At 43.8% G+C, this 21,341-nt stretch overlaps 1 protein-coding gene across 1 annotated transcript in view; it reads left to right on the top strand.

The window, feature by feature from the left end:
* Positions 1-20,862, top strand: part of PIP5K1A (phosphatidylinositol-4-phosphate 5-kinase type 1 alpha) — a 42,998-nt gene extending 22,136 nt beyond the window's left edge. Inside the window, 14 exon segments of the mRNA XM_047784673.1 lie at positions 1,755-1,835; positions 4,232-4,362; positions 4,797-4,914; positions 5,206-5,358; positions 6,165-6,464; positions 10,570-10,775; positions 11,754-11,837; positions 12,975-13,023; positions 13,223-13,307; positions 14,350-14,496; positions 14,691-14,735; positions 14,738-14,819; positions 18,871-18,928; positions 19,204-20,862. Of these exon segments, the coding sequence (XP_047640629.1) occupies positions 1,755-1,835; positions 4,232-4,362; positions 4,797-4,914; positions 5,206-5,358; positions 6,165-6,464; positions 10,570-10,775; positions 11,754-11,837; positions 12,975-13,023; positions 13,223-13,307; positions 14,350-14,496; positions 14,691-14,735; positions 14,738-14,819; positions 18,871-18,928; positions 19,204-19,206 (1,542 nt within the window). The 3' untranslated portion in view covers positions 19,207-20,862.
* The last annotated feature ends 479 nt before the right edge of the window (positions 20,863-21,341 follow it).

The following is a 21,341-nucleotide window of genomic DNA, read 5'->3' as shown; positions in this document are numbered from 1 at the left end:
TCCATGTTTTACAGATGAAGAAAGTGAGGATTAGAGGTTCTATAGCTTGCCCAGTGTCTCACAATTAATGGGTGACATTAACAAGGTTGGGATTTGGAATTCCTGCTGGGGCACAATGGGATTGGCAGTGTCTCTGAAGCACTGGTACGCAGGTTTAATCTGTGAGGTGGCCAGAAAAAAGAAAAGAAGAAGTGGTTGAAATTCAAAACTAGGCTGACACTAAAGCTTACTCTCTGTTTTTGCTGTTAATACCTCCTGATTGCACAGCTTCAGTGAATATGGTGAACTTCTTTTAACTATACTGAAACTATTGACTCCTAAGTTTTCTTTTTTGTGTGAAATATCTTATATTTGCTTAATACTTCCCATGGAGTATTTCCCAACCCTCTTTTTACTTCTTGCATTTCTCCTGGGTTTTGTGGACAGGGCCTCACAATGCAAACTCTTTTGGCGTAGGATTTTAGGTGTTTCTCTCAGAATATCTTCCAGGATCCATCAGGTTATATACTGAGAATCTTTTGACACTAAGGGCCTTAGCAAGAAGAGTAGAACTTTAATATCAGGCCCTAAGATCATTACATCCTATTTCCAATAGTCTTTGCCTTCTGGCTTATTAATTTAATGAGTATTGACATCATGAAGAATACCTTCACATCTGTTGTGCTGGCATCTTGGCTGTGAAGAATAGCCTTCTAAGCCCTATGCCACAGATTTTTACCTCTTACTTTTCTCAGAGGCTGTCATGTGAGTAGAAAACAAAGCCATATCAAGTTGCCAGGAATCTGTTCAGGCACTGAGGCCCTTACCTTACAGAATTCATTCATCTTAATACCTCAGCTTTTTTTTTTTCCCTCCGTCTTTTTAGGGCCATACCCACAGCATATGGAGGTTCCCAGGCTAGAGGTGAATCGGATCTGCAGCTGCCAGCCACAGCCACAGCAATGTGGGATCCAAGCCGCATCTGCAATCTACACCACAGCTCACAGCAAAATGCCAGATTCCTTAGCCCACTGAGCAAAGCATAGGGTACAGCCTGTGTCCTCATGGATACTAGTCAGATTTGTTTCCGCTGAGCCACAACAGGAACTCCCGCCTCAGCTTTTTAATTCCTGGGCTTGCAGTACTTCCATTTGCCAGTGGCTAGATCACTCATTTCTGCTGGTGACTTCAGTTTGAGCAAATAGTGTTCATGTTGGGTTGAAGGTTAGAGGGGTAGTAATTTCTGAAAGGAAGCTAGGTCAGTGGAGTTCTACTACTTTATTGCTTTTATAAATGTGAGAGTCTGTTCTTTTTTCTGGAGCCGCTATTTCCTACTTCCCCTGTGTCTACTTTTCTCTTTCTTCCTTCCTTTCTCCCTCCCTTTCTTTCTTTCTTTCTTTTCTTTTTTCTCTCATCTGTGCCCACAGTATGCAAAAAGTTCCAAGGCCAGGAATCAAACCCGCATCACAGCTGTACCCAGAGTGACAATGCTGAATCCTTAACCAGCTGAGTCACTAGGGAACGCCTCTACTTTTCTTTAATGATACTCATTTTTATTTTCTGAGGACCGAAGGTGAAATGTGTGTCCTTTGGAATTAATTTTTTGGCAAGCAACAATATAGCTATGTGTTTGAATGGTGTGGCTCTTCTGAAGATTTTACAAAATGTCCTTAACCTAAAAAGGGTGTGTTGAGTGTTTTATTTTGTTGTACCATTATGGTAGTGTTTGGTGTATTACATGGGAATCATATACTAATCTCGACTTTTTTTTCTAGGTGCTTTATGCCTCTGGCATGCCCATGAAGAAAATAGGCCACCGAGGTGTTGATTCCTCAGGAGAGACAACATATAAAAAGGTGTGTCTAGGACTTCCCACCATGGTGCAGTGGGTTTAGGATCTGACATTGCCATGCCTATGCTGTTTGGATTCAATCCCTGGCCTGGGAATTACTCCAGGAAGGGTAGTTCTGTCTCCTTGATATTATTCTCCAAGTTCTATCCCGTTTCTTGGTACCCCAAACCTTTGCACAATAGCCATCACATAATTTGAACTTTAAAATTTACTTCATGGAGTTCCTGTCGTGGCGCAGTGGTTAACGAATCCGACTAGGAACCATGAGGTTGTGGGTTCGATCCCTGGCCTTGCTCAGTGGGTTAAGGATCCGGCGTTGCCGTGAGCTGTGGTGTGGGTTGCAGACATGGCTCGGATCCTGCGTTGCTGTGGCTCAGGCGTAGGCCAGCGGCTACAGCTCCGATTTGACCCCTAGCTTGGGAACCTCCATATGCCGCGGGAGCAGCCCTAGAAAAGGCAAAAAGACAAAAAAAAATTATAAAATTTACTTCACAAAGGGTGAACTATCTCCCACATCTGTATATGTGTTTCTTTTTTTTCCCTTTTATAGCCATACCTGTGGCATATGAAAGTTCGAGGGCTAGGGTTCAAATCAGAGCTACAGCTGCAGGCCTGTGCCACAGCTTGTGACAACTCTGGATCCTCAACCTACCAAATAAGACCAGGGATCAAACCCACATCCTCACAGACACTAAGTCAGGTTTCTTAACCTGCTAAGCCACAGCGGGAACTCCCACATCTGTATATGTGTTTAAATTTCTCTTTTTTGTTGTTGCTTTGTCTTTTTGTCTTTAAGGGCTGCACTCACAGCATATGGAGGCTCCCAGGCTAGAGGTCCAATTGGAGTTGCAGCTGCTGGCCTACGCCACAGCTACAGCAACAGAAGATCTGAGCAGTGTCTGCAACCTACACCATAGCTCATGGCAACACTGGCTCCTTAACCCACTGAGTGAGGCCATGGATCAAACCCCACAACCTCATGGATACTAGTCAGATTTGTTAATGCTGAGCCACAGTGGCCACAATGGGAATTCCAGCTCTTTTTTTTTTTTTTTTTTTTTTGCTGCAACCACAGCATTTAAGAATTCCCAAGCCAGGGCTCAAACCCATACACAGTAGCTACTTGAGCCGCTATAGTGACAATGCTAGATCCTCAAGCACTGTGGCGCAGGAGAACTCTCTATTGAGCTCTTTTTATGTGCTGAACACAAGGACAAAAAGATGAGTTTCTTGTCTAATTGGAGAGACAGACACTTAAAAAAATAGTTATGATTTTAATGTCTGATGAGGACTAGATAGAAATACAAGTAATAGCTCTCTAAGGGAGATCACTTAGAACAAAATTGTCCAATAGAACTTTCTAAGTGATTGAAATGTGCTATATCTGTGTTATCTAATGTGGTAGCCATAATCATGCCTGAATGTAGTAAGACTGAAGAAGTGATTTCTAAATTAAATTAAATTTCAATTAACTTTAAAGTGTAGCTAGTAGCTACTACATTGGGTAGTGTAGATCTAGATAATAAGACATTTTCCTGTGATATTGGAATCCTGGATTATGAGGGGCCTCTCGTATTTGTGTTTTGACCATAGTATTGATTTTTTTTTTTTTTGGTCTTTTTGCTATTTCTTGGGCCGCTCCCGAGGCATATGGAGGTTCCCAGGCTAGGGGTCGAAACGGAGCTGTAGCCACTGGCCTACGCCAGAGCCACAGCAACGCAGGATCCGAGCCGCGTCTGCAACCTACACCACAGCTCACGGCAACGCCAGATTGTTAACCCACTGAGCAAGGGCAGGGACCGAACCCGCAACCTCATGGTTCCTAGTCGGATTCGTTAACCATTGCGCCACCACGGGAACTCCGATAATTTTAAATTAAATACTTCTCTTAAAAATAATTTGAGTCCTTCAGGCTTTCTTCTTCAGATTTTTTTTTTATTGTCACTGTTGTCCTTGGGACACCAGTCAGGCCTTGCCTTAGAGGACTGAAGCTTCAGAAACCAGATAGTCAGAATATCAGTTATTTTAGTTACATGCTATATCAGATGAATAATATGTTTGGAGGGCCCTCTGTACTCTGGAGGCAGGAACCTTTGCAGTGAAACCTAACATTATTAGCTCAATACAGTGTATCTTCCGAGTGTAGATATGGGTAGGAGGGAATACTTTGTCTAGCCAAGGCTGGCTCAGACAGTCCCAGCTTTGCTACTCTGTGTCTCCATGTCCTTCCAATCTTTGCAGGCTTAACTGCCATGTAGAACTGGACTGCCCCAGTTTAGCCTGAACTGTCAGAAAGTCATTTGCTTTTCAATGCCCCTTCTGATCCTTCTCTCCTGAGTTTTTATTGCAATGATCAGATTTAATACTAGAAACTTTCCTCTTTTTTCTTTTGTTTTTCAGACAACCTCATCAGCCTTAAAAGGTGCCATCCAGTTAGGCATTACTCACACTGTGGGGAGCCTGAGTACCAAACCAGAACGTGATGTCCTCATGCAAGACTTCTATGTGGTGGAGAGTATCTTCTTCCCGAGGTACAGAGCTTAATGTTCAAGGGAATGTCCTGGAAAATGTTTTTTTTTCATACCAACATCAGGGCATTTTAGGGATTCATGTCTAATTTAGGCATGCATCCAATCCTTAACCTGGTTTTAATCAGGGTGATGTAGGACTGGAGAATTTGGAGAGCAGATGCTGTCCTTTGGATGCTTCCATGAGCCTTCTGGCCTATGGACTGAGCCTAAAAAACAATTCAGTGCATTGGGTAGGAGGTAATCTGATTCCCCGTGCCCATGTCTTAATTCCCCTGTTGTTCCTTTGTCCCATTATGTAACTGACTCATCCATTCCTTTGGGTTATTTCAGGAGGGATGTATGGACCTGCCTCTCGGTGACTGTCTTCCCAGGGTGCGGGTTCCCTAGATGGCAGGGACTGGAAAGTTATGCCTTCTTCTATTTAAACCCCACAGTGAAGGGAGCAACCTGACCCCTGCTCATCACTACAATGACTTTCGGTTCAAGACTTATGCACCGGTTGCCTTCCGCTACTTTCGGGAGTTATTTGGTATCCGGCCTGATGATTACTTGGTAAGCTTCTGGATCTCAGGACCCTGGGACTCCAGGATCAGAGGGATAGTTCCAAAGGCAGACCCTCTCTCCACACTCCTGCTCTAATGTCGTTGTTGTTTGTTTGTTGCCACACCTGCAGCATGTGGAAGTTCCTGGGCCACAGCAGCGGCAACATGATCTTTAACCCACTGAGACACCAGGGAGCTCCCTCTAGTGTTTCTTTGGAATAGAATTTCATCTGTAGTTGATTTCTGGTTGGGCATGCTCTGGTATCTTTGAACCTCTTGCTGTCTTCTCTCTGGGCCCCAGTACTCCCTCTGCAGTGAGCCGCTGATTGAACTCTGCAATTCTGGGGCTAGTGGTTCCCTCTTCTACGTGTCCAGTGATGACGAATTCATCATTAAAACTGTCCAGCACAAAGAGGCGGAGTTTCTGCAGAAGCTGCTTCCAGGATACTACATGGTAAGGCGGAGAAGAGCACTGGCTGCCAGTGCTGCCCATTCCACTTCTGAACAAGGCTGGGGAGGCCATCATCAGCAGGGCAAAACAGTGTTAGCACCTCTGTCTTAAGACTGTAGTTAATTTTTATGCTTTTGGTTCCATCTCTTTTGCCTCTCTGTGGCTAAAGGGTGTTTTGTTTATCTGTCCTATTTTAGGGATTACTTAATTTAGACCCTTCTACCCAAAGGCAAGATTCAGTGATGGCTTTGTTTTCCACTCTTAGTCCAGCTCCTAGATTAGGGAATGAAGTTGGTTACTTCCCTTGATAGTACCTTTTTCATTTTTATGCTGTTGAGAGCTCTTGGAGGTGATAGAGAAGTTAGGGAACTCTGCTTTGCCTCCCTTCATACTTGTGAAATATATTATATAGAAGGCTAAGGGTTAAGACTTTTTCAGTGCTTCTCTTAAACCTCTCTGAAGGAATATATTCATCATAATTTTAGTACCCTGACTGTTTGTTATATTGCAGGTCTGTGGCTTAGCTTGGTGGTGATCCCATTATTGAATAGATGCTTTAAATAAATATGGTGTGGGCTTATAGGCAGGCAGATTGTATCTGATTCCCACGTAGCAGGCGAAGGTGGGTGGCAGCTTTTGCCCTGAGTTTCACTGAAAATCTGCTAACTTGACAAAAAAAAAAAAAAAAGAAAGAAAGGAATGTTCTCCCCACTGTACTCCAGCCTCTCTCCGAGGTTTCGGCCCTAAAAAGACAAAAGTAAAAATCTACTAACTTGCCCTCCTACTTCTTTTTACTTTCTTGCCCTCAGAACCTCAACCAGAACCCTCGGACTTTGCTGCCTAAGTTCTATGGACTCTACTGTGTGCAGGCAGGTGGTAAGAACATTCGAATTGTTGTGATGAACAATCTCTTACCACGGTCAGTCAAGATGCATATCAAATATGACCTCAAGGGCTCAACCTACAAAAGGCGGGCTTCTCAGAAAGAGCGAGAGAAGCCTCTCCCCACCCTTAAAGACCTGGACTTCTTACAAGACATCCCTGATGGTCTCTTTTTGGATGCTGATATGTACAGTGCTCTATGCAAGACCCTGCAGCGTGACTGTTTGGTGAGTTTGTCATATTTTCTTCTTTCTTGGGCACCAGAAACCTCACCGAGACCACACCGATAATGTCAGCTGTCACTGGGACAGATAGGTTGTTCTTAGGCATCTAATCTATGGGAGATGGGACTCTGTTCCTTTGCTCCATATGCCCTGGACTTCATTTAAAATAATTTTATTGGGAGTTCCCATCATGGTGCAGTGGAAACTAATCTGACTAGGAACCATGAGGTTGCGGGTTCAATCCCTGGTGCCCTGCTCAGTGGGTTAAGGATCTGGCGTTGCTGTGAGCTGACAGGATCTGGTGTTGCTATGGCTCTGGTGTAGGCCAGCAGCTATAGCTCCGATTAGACACCCCTATCCTGGGAACCTCCATGTGCCGTAGATGTGGCCCTAAAAAGACAAAAGACGAAAAAAATAATAGTAATTTTATTGGAGTTCCCATCTGGCTCAGCGGAAATGAATCTGACTAGTATCCCTGAGAATGTGGGTTCAATTCCTGGCCTCACTCAGTGGGTTAAGCTGCCTTGAGCTATGGTGTAGGTTGCAGACTCTGCTCGGATCCCGAGTTTCTGTGGCTGTGACATAGGCCAGCAGCTGCAGCTCTCATTCATCCGCTAGCCTGGGAACTTCCATGTGTCACAGGTGCGGCCCTAAAAGGCAAAATAAAATAAGATCATTTTACATTAGATCATTGCTATGCCTTTACATTTTTACTTTCTCCATGTTTATCTAACTCCCCTTCCTATCTTCATTATTTTCTCTACCTGTCCGGGGCAACAATTATATATTCTCCTTATTTTCCTTTTCTTTTTCTTTTTTTTTCTTTTTTTGTCTTTTCTTAGCTGTACCCGCGGCATATGGAGGTTCCCAGGCTAGGGGTCTAATCGGAGCTGTAGCCGCCAGCCTATGCCAGAGCCACGCAACGCAGGATCCAAGCCGCATCTGCAACCCACACCACAGCTCACGGCAACACGGGATCCGTAACCCACTGAGCAAGGCCAGGGGTTGAACCCGAAACTTCATGGTTCCTAGTTGGATTCGTTAACCACTGTGCCAAGACAGGAACTCCATATTCTCCTTATTTTCATATCAGCACACTCATTCCTCAGATTGGTCCTGCCTGTGAAATCCAAATTTATGTCTCAGATGCCAAGCACTGCTATTAAAAAAAAAAAAAAAATCACACCGCTGTGTATACTGGCATCTCTACAGATTTACAATAATCCAGTGGCCACCTGGACCCCCATTATTGCCTATCAGTCCATTTCCTATTCCTCTCAGATTTCAAATGGTTGGCACCCTCTTCAAACAATTTTCTAACTCTCAACCCGCCAGCCTTCTTTTTCAACAAACTTCTCCAACTTTCTATTCTATGCCATCCCTTTGTTCTGCCCCCATCACCAATTTATAAATGGATCTACACTTAACCATCCTTAATCTATATTTTCTTTCCAACTCGGTGGCTTATTCCAGATCAGTCCCTTTTGTGATCTAGATCCATTTCTTCCTATTCCTTTAGGATCCTGCTTCATCACTTACTTCCTTTCTGTCTTCTGGCTTCAGCCTCTACTGACTTTGCTGTCTACATACAGAGTTATCTCTTTTTAATTTTAAAGTTAGGAGAGGAGTTCCCCTCGTGGTGCAGTGGAAACTAATCCGACTAGAAACTGAGGTTGCAGGTTCAATCCCTGGCCTTGCTTAGTGTGTTAAGGATCCGGCATTGCTGCGAGCTGTGGTGTAGGTCGAAGATGCAGCTCGGATCTGGTGTTGCTGTGGCTCTGGTGTAGGCCGGCAGCTATAGCTCCGATTAGAGCTCTAGCCTGGGAACCTCCTTATGCCACAGGTATGGCCCTATAAAGACAAAAGACAAAAAAAAAGGTTAGGAGAAATTTTTTCAGTCTTCCTCTAATGATGCCTCCATTTCTTCTTTCCCTTCTCTTCTTTTCCTGCCTCAACCCACTGTATCCTGGCTTTTGCTCTTTTTTTTTTTTTTGGTCTTTTTGTCTTTTCCAGGGCCGCACTCACGGCATATGGAGGTTCCTAGGCTAGGAGTCTAATCGGACCTGTAGCCACCAGCCTATACCAGAGCCACAGCAACGTGGGATCCGAGCTGAGTCTTTGACAAACTATACCACAACTCATGGCAACGCCAGATCGTTAACCGACTGAGCAAGGCCAGGGATCGAACCCACAACCTCATGGTTCCTAGTCGGATTCGTTAACCACTGCACCACGACAGGAACTCCCCTGGCTTTTGCTCTTACCATTTCAGTTGAACTGCTCTCTCTGGTGATCACCTAGATCCTAAACAGAGTACTTTTAGTTCTTTGAATTTTCTGCTGTGTTCGACAGTTGATTGTTTCCACTTTCTTAACATCTTTTGGTTTTTTTGAAATCTTTCTCTATTGATTTTTCAATATCTGGTTTTGAGTTGTTTGTTTGCTTTTGTTTTTTCTTTTTTTTTTTGGCTGCACCTGTGGCATGTGGAAGATCTGAGCCTCTGCAGTGACAATGCTGGATCGCTAACCCACTTTGCCACAAAGGAACTCCTTTTTTTTGTTTTTGAAAACTGCTTTTGTAGGATCATTTTATATTCAATCCATATTGTCTTCCGTCCATCCTTGCCTTTCTCTGCTTACTCTGCATCTGCTTCCAGGATAATGCCTATTTTAGTTTAGCTCTTTAAGTTATGAAGACTGGAGATTTAGTGGAGCAGAAGGGTTTTTCAAACTATGAATGAGAATCACACCAGTAATCTTTATCCATTACTCTACCCACCTACCAAAACACCCTTGGTTGAGCTGCATTACCAAAGTGAGCTAGTGGAACTGTTGGAGGTATACCAGCTTGAGAACTGTAGGAGACAATCCACGATCCTTAATATGACATATCAGGCCTGTCATTGTCTTTCCCCTACCATCCTCTCTAATGCACCAAACACCTATCCTTTGTATTTTATGTTCTAGCAACACCACATTATACCTCCCTGCCTGTAGCCTGTTGTTCCTTGCCTCTGGGCCTGGCATTATTCTTTCCTTCGCTTTGTCACAAAGTGTACTTTCACCAGACCCTCCTTTTGGATTCTTTAGAGCACAGATACATATTCCTTATTTCATTGAGAGTATAGTGCTCCTTTCTTTTCTTTTTTTTTTTTTTTTTCCCCTGGCCGTGCCTATAGCATGCAGAAGTTCCCAGTCCAGGGATTGAACCCAGACCACAGCAGTGACAGTGCCAGATCCTTAATCACTGAGCCATCAGGAGACTCCAATATAATTCTCTTTTCATGAAGAGATACAAGGAAAGAATAAAGAGGATCTTGTAGGCTGGGCTGTGGCCTAATTTATATCTACTCCAGTAAAGGAAAGCTGAAGAGATATCAGTGAGGGGTGACAGAGGAGGTTAATACACTCTTCTCCAAGGAGTAGGAGGAGCAAAGGATAATCCTGTGGATAGCTGTGAGGTTCACTGTTAAGAATAAGTAGATTAAGGGAGTTCCCATTTGGCACAGCTAAACGAAAAGAATCCAACTAGGAACCATGAGGTAGCAGTTCGACCCCTGGCCTCTCTCACTGGGCTAAGGATCTGGTGTTGCTGTGAGCTGTGGTGCAGGTCACAGACGTGGCTCAAATCTCTCCTGGCTTTGGCATAGAATGGCAGCTGTAGCTCTGATTGGACCCCTAACCTGGGAATCTCCAAATGCCACAGGTGCGGCCCTAAAAAGCAAAAAAAAAAAAAAAAAAAAAGTAGATTAGGAAAGGTGTAAGAGCCTCAAAAAAGATATTTATTTATTTATTTATTTTGGTCTTTTTGCCATTTCTTGGGCCACTCCTGTGGCATGTGGAGGTTCCCAGGCTAGGGGTCAAATCTGAGCTGTAGCTGCCAGCCTACGCCAGAGCCACAGCAACATGGGATCCGAGCCGCGTCTGCAACCTACGTGACAGCTCATTGGCAAAGCCAGGTCCTTAACCCACTGAGCAAGGGCAGGGATCAAACCCGCAACCTCATGGTTCCTAGTCGGATTCGTTAACCACTGAGCCACTATGGGAACTCCTCAAAAAAGATTTTTAAACTTTCCAAGCCTCAGATCATGTTTTTTTCCTTCCCTTAGGTTCTGCAGAGCTTCAAGATAATGGATTATAGCCTTCTGGTATCAATCCATAACATAGATCACGCACAGCGAGAGCCTTTAAGCAATGAAGCACAGTATCCAGCCGACACTCGTAGACCAGCCCCTCAAAAGGCTCTCTATTCCACAGCCATGGAATCTATCCAGGGCGAGGCTCGACGAGGTGGTACTGTGGAGACAGATGACCAGTGAGTGGACTCAAGGGCACCAAGAAGGAGAGAGCATAGGCTAAGCATTTTTTCTCGCTGGAGGGAGAAGGAGTAGCCTTGGTTCAGCACTTAAATCTATAGTGTTAATGCTTTAAGAACTATAGAATGAGCTTTCTTAAGAATATAAAAGGGGAGTTCCCATTGTGGCACAGCAGAAACGAATCCAACTAGTAACCATGAGGTTGTGGATTTGAACCCTGGCCTCGCTCGGTGAGTTAAGGATCCGGTGTTGCTGTGAGCTGTGGTGTAGGCTGGCAGCTGTAGCTTCAATTCGGCACTTAGCCTGGGAACCTCCATAGGCCATGGGTGTGGCCCTAAAAAGCCAAAAAAAAATATGTGTGTGTGTGTATAAAAGAAAAGTAAGATGTCTTAGAGTTGAGATTTGTACTTCAGAAGGAGAGCTGTTCAGAATTAAGGGACTTTACAAAATGTATTTTAAGAATCTTAGATACATGCCTGCAAATTATATTAGAACTTCATGAAAGACAGTTTATCCTAGATTTCTTTGTGGAAGGCATCTTTCTTACCGTCATGGATCAAGGAAGTGTAGTTACTGAAGTATCATAAATGTCTTTTAGGTAGTTTCATTTTAAAGTATTCTTTCTCATGACTCTCAAGAAGAGGGTTAGTGGACATAAATTAACATATGTGAAAGTACCAAGAAAGTTTAGAGTTAATTGAGGGAGTGTTCCTAAAATCGATGAGTTGGGGTGATTTTTAAGATTCTCTTTGGTGAAGTTGGGGTGGGAAAGGCAAGCAAGTGAGATTTGGGTAGAAAGAGGTTATAATACATACTCCAAAGTGTTTCTCGGGGTTAGGGGAAGGCTCTCTTTTCCATGGAAGATGGGACAGTTATGTTTAGGTCTCAGTTCCATGTCCTGTTTGATTTGAGGTTAGAAGAAGCCTCTGCCTGCTAGCCCAAAGTTTTTCTTACTCTTTCCTTTTTATTGTCTCCAGTATGGGTGGTATACCAGCTCGGAATAGTAAAGGGGAAAGGCTGCTGCTTTATATTGGAATCATAGACATTCTACAGTCTTACAGGTGAGGAGCACGTGGGTCTTGGGGCACAGTGGATGTAGATTCACTCACTCGCTCTTTTAGATGGGTTTGTCACCATATTCTTCCTGAAGCAAGAACAATGAGTTGCAGTCTGGCTGCTTGCCTCACTGGGTTTCAAATTGTGGTTTATTTTCTTGATTTTGCCTGTCTCTTGGCTTCCTTACCCCACCACCTCCCCAAACATAGCATATACCTCTGTGGAAAGCTGAGTCAGTCCTCGGAAGCACCAGAGTCGAATACACCATCTGTCTGGCTCTTTGTGGAAAACCTATGAGATGAGTCATACCCCACATTGGGATACAGCTGGAAAACACATTATTCTTTTCTGTGGAAGAAAAACAAGAGGATCACTGTGTTCTGTTCAAAGTATTAGCCTGTGGAGCTAAGAGGCAGTGGAGTGGTAGTGAAAGAGGAGCTGGAAATGTTGGATGCCAGTTTTGCTCCTATTAGGTTTCAGGCATTAATGAGGACTAGATAATATTTGACTTACTGATTCAGCATATTATCATCCAATTTTTACTTCCCTCTTCCAGGCTTGCCTATCTATCCCTCCAACTCTCCTTTTACAAAATATTCTTGTCCCTGACTTGCCGGCACATGGTAACTTTTACCATGGGGAGATAAGTAATTGACTCACCTAAAAACAGCTTTGATCTCCATACTGAATAAGCACTACCATATCTAATATTTGGAAAGCCAGTATAATGGGGGGGAGGTTGCTTCCCAGCTTCTGTCTTTTTAAGTTTTTCTACTATGATTGCTCTTTTTAACTCCCTAAAATGGAAAAACTGTAAGGTCATTCATTTAAAACCTATGTGAGGCGTTCTCGTCATGGTGCAGTGGTTAACGAATCCGACTAGGAACCATGAGGTTGTGGGTTCGATCCCTGGCCTTGCTCAGTGGGTTAAGGATCCAGCATTGCCATGAGCTGTGGTGTAGGTCGCAGACTCGGCTCGGATCCCGCGTTGCTGTGGCCCTGGCATAGGCTGGTGGCTACAGCTCAGATTGGACCCCTAGCCTGGGTACCTCCATATGCCGCAGGAGCGGCCCTAGAAAAGGCAAAAAGACCAAAAAAAAAAAAAAAACCTATGCGAATGTGTGACACATTTTTCTTGGCAGGTTTGTTAAGAAATTGGAGCACTCTTGGAAAGCTCTGGTACATGATGGGGTGAGTAGCAGTCTGCCAGAGGCTTCCCTCTTTCTGCCTCTTTCACTTCTGATTTGCCCCCCTCAGTTTTCTCTTATTTCATTTGGGGGTTCTAACCTTCTGCTAGGTCTCAGCCTAGGGAAACATGGCCCTTGGACTAGAGGTCTTCTTGCTGGGCCTCCTACTTTCTAACTCGGCAGTCATATCTTTTACTCTGCAGGACACCGTATCGGTGCATCGCCCAGGCTTCTATGCTGAACGGTTCCAGCGCTTCATGTGCAATACAGTGTTCAAGAAGATCCCCTGTAAGTGACTTCTGCCAGATGACCCTCCAGTGGCTCCCTTACTTCAGGAGATGGGGGGCAGGACACCTCTGTCAGGGAACTGCCAAAGCCAGAGGCTTCTGCTCTACCCTCATCCCATGAGAGCTGCTGCCAATTCTTATATCAGTCACTCTGTCCACCTGTGTTTCCAAGTTGGTACTTTCCCCCCCGGCAATCCCTCCATGTGTCAGTGAGGTGAGGGGCATTTCTGAGAAATCGGTGGGATTGTAAAAATGTGTAGTTGTGGGTATGTCTAGGACCCATGCCACAGGCTGAGATGGACAAAGCCAAACTTTTACAGACAGATAGGTAAGGATATATTACCACATCCCCAATGCCAAAGAATTCTCAGATTAGGAACAGAAAGTTGGAGAAGCATTTGCTCATTTCTGCTTAGCAGGTACTCTTAGTCTCTTCCTTCAACTTTTTTGGTTGGGAAGTGCCAGTGTTCTTCTTTCCAAACCTTGCATGCTGCCGTCACTGGGAAGTTCCCAATTCCTTCCCATTTCCTCATTATAGGCAGTAGTTGTCCCTCGTGAGGCAGAGAGGATTTTGGCATGCCAGTCTTAAAAAATGTGGAAAAATCCTTTCAAAGTCTTTTCAAAGTGATATATAAACAAGTGTAAAGTATCATCATAGTGCCATGTGTATAAATGCTGAGGATATAGAGCAAAGGGATCATCTTTGGTTTAAACTGAAGGATGTTGAACAAAGGAATTATGCAGTAGGGGACATATCATCAGGTAGAAGCAAAGCTATCAAGTTTGCATGTAGGAGGGGAGAGATGTGTATATGTCTCCTTTACTCTAGGTTTTCTGCTTCTTTTTCAAAGTGAAGCAAACTGAGATGTCTCCTTCTCTGAAGAGTGGTTCATAGAGTCCCTCTTTGTTGACATTAAACCTTTTTCCTGCTTTGCAGAAGAACAACTTTGGGTTTGTGTTGGGGATGCTAGCAAGTTGTGTCTGTGTCTTGGTGATGGTTCCTGAGGTGGGTGCTAAGTAGGCTCTCTCTTTCCCTTTTGAAGTGAAGCCTTCTCCTTCCAAAAAGTTTCGGTCTGGCTCATCTTTCTCTCGGCGAGCAGGCCCCAGCGGCAACTCCTGCATAACTTACCAGCCGTCGATCTCTGGGGAACCCAAGGCACAAGTGACAACAAAGGCGGAAGTGGAGCCAGGTCAGCACCAGGGTTGGGGTCCCCATGTGATGGGGCACTCCCTCCCTTCCTTCTGAGCCCTTACTTGCCTAGGACTTCTGCTCCCCGTTCCTGTTCAGGAACAGCCAAGTTGCTACATATTTTCCTATATTTCCCCCACCCCATTTTCTCTTCTTTTTTATTTATTGATTTTTCTTCCCCTTTCTTTTTTCCAGGCGTCCACTTAGGTCGTCCTGATGTTTTACCTCAGACTCCACCTTTGGAGAAATCAGTGAGGTCTCAACTATTCCTGACCCTTATTTCTCACCTGTAATTGGAGAGACTTTGCAAATGCTAACTACAAGGTTGGTTCTTTGGCCCCTTTCTCCATGTAATCTTCTCATCTCTCTCTTCAGGTCCTTGAGAACCTCCATAATCTGTTGTTTCCAAAGATCATTGTCTTTTGCTCTTCACTAGATTTTTGTATGTTCGCCTTCCTAAGAGCTCATCTTTAGTGATTTGGAAAAGTGTATCAACATCTCTGCATTTTTAGGGGGTGGTGGGAAGCCTTTACATAGAGACTTTCTGATATTTAGTCAAAATACTCCAACTTATCCTTCATCTCCTAGTGAGTTAAAAGAATTCTTTTATTGTTTTTCTTTTTAGGGCCGCACCCGTGGCATATGGAAGTTACCAGGCTAGGGGTTGAATCAGAGCCACAACCACAGCAATGCCAGATCCAAGCTACGTCTCTGACCTACACCACAGCTCATAGCAATACTGGATCCTTAACCCACTGAGCGAGGCCAAGGATTGAACTCGTGTCCTCAGATTCGTTTCCACTGCACCACAACGGGAACTCCCTAAGCGAGAATTCTTTGATTAGAATTTAAGACTGGAAAGATTGTCAGCCAGTGAAGACAATGAACAGGCAACCTTTCAAAAGGATGCAGTGTAAATATTATGAATCTATTTTTGTTTTCAGTGTGATAATCATCATAATAAATTAGCCCCAAACTTAGCGACTTAAATAACACATATCATAGTTCTGTGAGTTAGAAGTCTGGGTACAGCCTAACTGGGTCCTCTGGCTCAAGGTCTTTTATGAAGTGGTAGTTAAGCTATTAGCCAGGAGGTCTCATCTGAAGGCTCAACTGAGAGGCTTCACTCATTTATGTGATTATTGACAGAAATCAGTTCCTGGTGGCTTGCTGGACTGAGGGCTTTATTTCCTTGCTGGCTTTTATCTGGGAGCTGCCCTCAGTTCTTTGCCACATGGGCCTCTCCATGGGACAACTCAGAACATGGCAGCTGGCTTCCCTTAGAGTGAGCAAGGGAGAGTGCTTGCAGGCAGAAGCCATAATCTTTTCATAACCAAATCTTAGAATTGACATTCTGTCGCCTGTAATCCATTCTAGTCACTAAATCTAGTCCATACCTAAGGGAAAAGGATTACCCAAGAGTGTATCAGGAAGCAGGGATTACTGTGGACCTGTGAAATAAAGAGACTAGGATATTTTCCCACACACCCAGCATTACAGACCAGCCATAGATAACCTCTTTACACATTCCTGTACAAAAAAGGAGATTGGGAGGCAGAGTCATTAATCTATATAGTTGTCTAAAATGTTGGAATTTCTTTTATCAGTTCTCAAAGGGTAAGAATAATTCATGACTCTTGGCTCTACCTTTTGGACTCTTAGTTTTGCCTTCTGAGTCTTCCTTTTTCATGAAAAGTAGAATGTATTTGCAGCTGAGTAATATTCTTAGCCTACTTCTTGCCAGAATTTTGGGGATCCAGTGGTCTGTTTCTCTTCATGGTGTGTTGTTTCTGTCCCTTTCAGTCCAAGCCGAAAATGTTACTGCTGCTTTAATACCCTCAAACATTTTGTGGGCCTCCTATGAATCACATTGGAATTCACTCTATTAGACGAAAACCACACCCACAAATACCTTTTTGATAAGCTCTATGTTTCTTAGAGATCCTTTTGTTAAATTGAGAGAATCTGAGAGACTTGCCCTTAATCTTTTGAATAGCCTTTTGTATGACTGAATAGTGATTTGAATTCTTAAAAAATGTTTTACAGTCATACCCTTGACTTCATCTGTAGACCACATTTTCCTGGCAGTGCCTTAGATTTTATCCTTTTCTTAATTTTAACACTATTTGCTCTCTGGAGAGGCTCAGCATTTTCAAAACCATGGTTTCTTTTTGTTTTATGGCCCTTCGTTTAATTTTTTATTCCCATTTTTAAAAGTATTACTGAAGTGTAATTGATTTATAATGTTGTGAAGTCCTTCCCTTAATTTAGTTTTCTCCTCTCATATTTTACCAGGTGGCATCTCCAGCACCTGGTTTAGAAATGTCCCCGGCTAGATCACCCAGGTCATTAGGCACATATTCTACTTCCTATGTAACTGTAGGTGACATTGTTGCCAAACTTTGTTTCATTACATTACAAAGATCCCTTCTTCAGTTTCCACTAAGAGTTTTCACACTGTCCTTGAAGCCTTCACTGGCAACCCCCTTAAAGTCCAGAATTCTACAATATATTGAGGGCACTTTTAAACTTAACTCTCCTTAAAGCCCAGTTCCAAATTTTAGATTTATATTACAGCAGGACTTCATTTCCAGGTATAGAAATCTGTATTATCTATGGTTTTGTGACAAATTACCAAAATTGAGCAGCTAAAAACAACAAACACTATCTCAGTTGTTTTTTGGGTTTTGGTGGGGGGGGTTGGCTACACCCATGGCACGTGAAAGTTCCCAGGCCTGGAATCAAACCTGTGCCACAGCAGTGACCAAAGCCACTGCAGTGACAGCGCCAGATCCTTCTGCAGCACAAGACAACTCCTACCTCAGATTTTATGTGATTTGAAATCTGGGTGTGAAAAAAAATTGATTAATTAAAAGAAAAGGTGTTTCCGTCATGGCTCAGCGGAATGAATCTGACTAGTATCCATGAGGACGCAGGTTCAATCCCTGCCCTCACTCAGTGGGTTAAGTCTGGCGTTGCCGTGAGCTGTGGTGTAGGTCACAGACACAGCTTGGATCTGGCGTGGCTGTGGGTGTGGTGTAGGCTGGCAGCTGCAGCTCCAATTAGACCCCAAGCCTGGGAACCTCCATATGCCACAGGTGTAGCCTAAAAAGACCAAAAAAAAACCAATCTGGGTGTGGCTTAGCTGGGTACCTTTTGATCAGAATCTCTCAGGAAGTTACAGTCAAGCTATTAGCCAGCACTGGTCTCATCTGAAGGCTCACCCAAGGGTGGATCAGCTTCCAAGCTTACTAATGTGATTGCTGGCAAGATTCAGTTTCTTGCAGGCTGTTGGACTAAGGGCTCAGTTCCTTATTGGCTCTTGGTCATTGAGACTCCCTCAGTTCCCTGTCACATGGTCATCTCTAAAAGGCAGCTCAGCATGGCAGCTAGCTTTCTCATAGTAAACAATGAGAGAGCACGTTCCCAAGAGGACAGTATAGTCTTTTTGTAGCATAATCTCAGAATTGACTTTCTGTCACCTGTGGTGCTTTCTGTTCACTAGAAGAAAATCATTAAATTCAGCGCACTCTCAGGAGAAAATTACACAATGGCATAACTATCAGGTGACAGTGATCATCAGGTACCTACTACACCTGGGGATTGAAGACACTAGAGGAGGGTGTTAGGAAGTATATTATATATATTGTTGGGAAATATAAATCAAGAAAGTAAGTAGTAATTCCTGTCGTGGCTCAGTGGTTAATGAATCCGACTAGGAACCATGAGGTAGTGTGTTCGATCCCTGGCCTTGCGGTGAGTTAAAGATCCCGCATTGCCGTGAGCTGTGGTGTAGGTCGCAGACGCGGCTCGGATCCCGAGTTGCTGTGGCCGTGGCTGTGGCGTAGGCTGGCATCTACAGCTCTGATTGGACCCCTAGCCTGGGAACCTCCATATGCCGCAGGAACCGGCCCTAGAAAAGGCAAAAAGACAAAAAACAAAGAAATTAAGTAGGTAATTAAAACAATGCTTCCAAATCTAATAGCTTCTTAGACTCTCTTTTCTTTTTTTTTTTTTTCTTTTTGTCTTTTAGGGCTGCACCTGTAGCCAGGCTAGGGGTAGAATTAGAGCTACAGCTGCCAGCCTACAACCAACAGCAACTTAGGATCCGAGCCGTGTCTACAACCTACACCACAGCTCATGGCAGCACCAGATACTTAATACACTGATCAAGGCCAGGAATTGAACCTGAGTCCTTATAGATACTAGTGGGGTTCGTTATTGCTGAGCCACAACGGGAACTCCCTTAGCCTCTTCTTTCTGCATCCTAAATTGATTCTGAATGAAATATGGAGAAACTATGAAATTTGACTTAAAAGTCCTTTTTCTTATCTATTTCTTCTCTCTGCCTCCATTTTTTTCCCCCTCCTTTTAGCTCAACCATCTTGGAAAAGCCTGAAGTTACAGATTTTACAGAGTCAGAGTTTATCCACGTGAGTGTCTGGGATGCGGGGTAGGTAGATGCTTTGAAGGGTGTAAAGAGCATCACTGATGCTGTAGAGCAAGTAATTAACTGGTTGAGCCAGGGGAGCTGGGTGCCCCTCTAAATCTTACTTTAAAATTTTTGTTTTTGGTACCTTGTACTTGGAAGCTGAGATTGAACTAGAAGGAGACCTTAACTGTGCCATCTAGTTTGAAATTACGTGAAATTCCTTTCCTACCTCATCTCATAATTCACATTCTTAACTTTACTTGTTTACCTTTTCAGTGAGCAGAAATCCTCAGAAGACCTGGAATAAGATTCTACCATCTCTGTGATCACAAGATGTCAGCCCTTGGACCCAGCAGTGCTGAATTTTCTTTTTATTGGTCATCCAAAAAGGAGTGTTAATGGAGGCTAGGGGAGTTCTCCATCTCCTCCCTGAAGAAGAACCTCTTCTACTTCCCCTTCCTCATGAGTGGGCATTAGTGCCTCGGACAGTTGAGGACAGCAGCATCCTCTCCACTCCTGTGCTAGGGTGGCACAAGTTTTCAACTAGCCAACCTTGGCTTCCACAACTGAATTATTTTCATACCCCTATTCTTCCTGTTGGGAATGGGGGTTGCTGGACTTGATAGTTTTCTTCCCCCTCACTTACCTTTCACCAGGAGCTGGACTCATTATTAATTTCCTCAGGACAGACTGGCTGGTACATCATCCCCACCTTAGCTCTTTCTCTCTGGAAGAAGACCCCCGTAATCTTTGTAAAGGTTTTTTTGCTGGGTGAGGGTGTTTAACCACCTCCCAACCCGCTTCCTTTATTTCCTTAAAAAAGGAAAAGAAAAATGGCACACAGCACACAGTTTCAAGCCAGACAGTGTCAGAGCAAAACTCCAGAAGCGTTGGGGAGATGCCTATTCGTCGGGTTCCTGCAGAAGAGCCCCGGGTATTTGAGAAGCAAAAGTCTGGTGTTTGCTCTGCGAGGAGCAGCTCCTCTTTAACTCCTCCTCTCTAATGAATTTCTTAAGGCTGAAGGAATGGAGAGAGTGGGACATGGGGTAATCTTTACCCCTTTGTTAAACAGTGGGGCAGTGGTGGGGCTAAACGATCCAGAACCCTTCTTAGGCAGGACCTACTCACTGCCAGGCCATAATGATTCTTACTGTTTTTCAATTTGAAATGTATTCTGCTTGTTTTTCTAAATACGAAGACTTATCAAATGAATTTTAGATTCTTCTCCAAAGGAGATTTCTTCCTTGCTTTTACCACCTTTTTCCAACAGTGTTCTGCTGTTCATGGAGCTGAGATGTAGAGGGGACACCTGTGTCCGGTTAGCAGGTCGTCCATAACTATGAGGCTAGAGAATATTCTCTTAAACTCATGGGAAGCCAGCAGATTCTTGCCTTAGTGAGGTCATTGCTGTGCTACATGCCTTGCTGCCTCTCTTCATGCAGAGAACTTGGAAATGGGGGCTGTGTAATCCCTCTCCTCCTCATGTTCTCCATCCAATCCTCCTCCTGTCAGGGGAAGAAGCAGGCCTGGCATCTCAGGCAGATTGTTGAATCCTTATACTATCCCCTCTCCACCCCACCCAACGTTGATAGTAAGTTAGCCTGTACCCCCAAGTAACTGTCTATATTAGACACCCCAGCCAGTTTCTGGCTGCCTGTCTTTGCTGCCATGTTCTTTTTTACGAGAAGGAAAGAAACAATTCTTGCTATTTTTTTTCATAATTTACTATTTATGATGTATTTAAGTGTTTTATTCAGGACAGAGTTCTGTAGGGGGTGGGAGGGAATATTTGAGGGAGGCTGGGTCTTAGGGATGGGAATCAACATTTTTATGAAGTGTCACAATTTGCCTCTACTTTGTTCAGAAATGGCAAATACAGTATAAAAGTGATAAATACCTGGTTTTAATGTATTAAACTTTCATCAGTTATTTAGACTTCTTGTTTCTTTCTGGTTCTTTTTTACATACCGTCTGCTCTACCCTCATACTGCATCACCTCAGCTCGGTTTTGTTCGTGTTGCCCTGAACAAATGCATCCTTTTCCAGTTTCTCTCCAACTTCAGTCTGACTCAGGCTTAGAGAAAGGGCATCATTCACTACCTTCTAGCCACCGTCTCCATCTTAACTTAAACTTGAGAAGGAAAAACTATGAATGAATAGGAAGGAAATTAATGTAGGTCTGTTGCCTAGGGATTTGGGGATCCAAAGTTCAAAATTTTACTCAGGTTTAGGAGGAAAGGAAGAGGACAGTGGGAAAAGCAAGCTTGAGATTGGCCCTAGGATTCTCTCCCTTTCCTTCCCTCAATCTGGCCCCGGATGTCATCAGAAAAGCAGAGACTGCTTTCCTCAGCTCCTGTGTTTTCTCTTCTGTGAGACTGAGCTTAGGCTATTTTACTGGAATGGGAAACTAGACA

This window comes from Phacochoerus africanus, chromosome 6 (assembly GCF_016906955.1).
Source record: "Phacochoerus africanus isolate WHEZ1 chromosome 6, ROS_Pafr_v1, whole genome shotgun sequence".
Taxonomy (NCBI): domain Eukaryota; kingdom Metazoa; phylum Chordata; class Mammalia; order Artiodactyla; family Suidae; genus Phacochoerus; species Phacochoerus africanus.
Note: the sequence above shows the minus strand (reverse complement) of the source record. Positions and strands in the feature narration are given on the sequence as shown.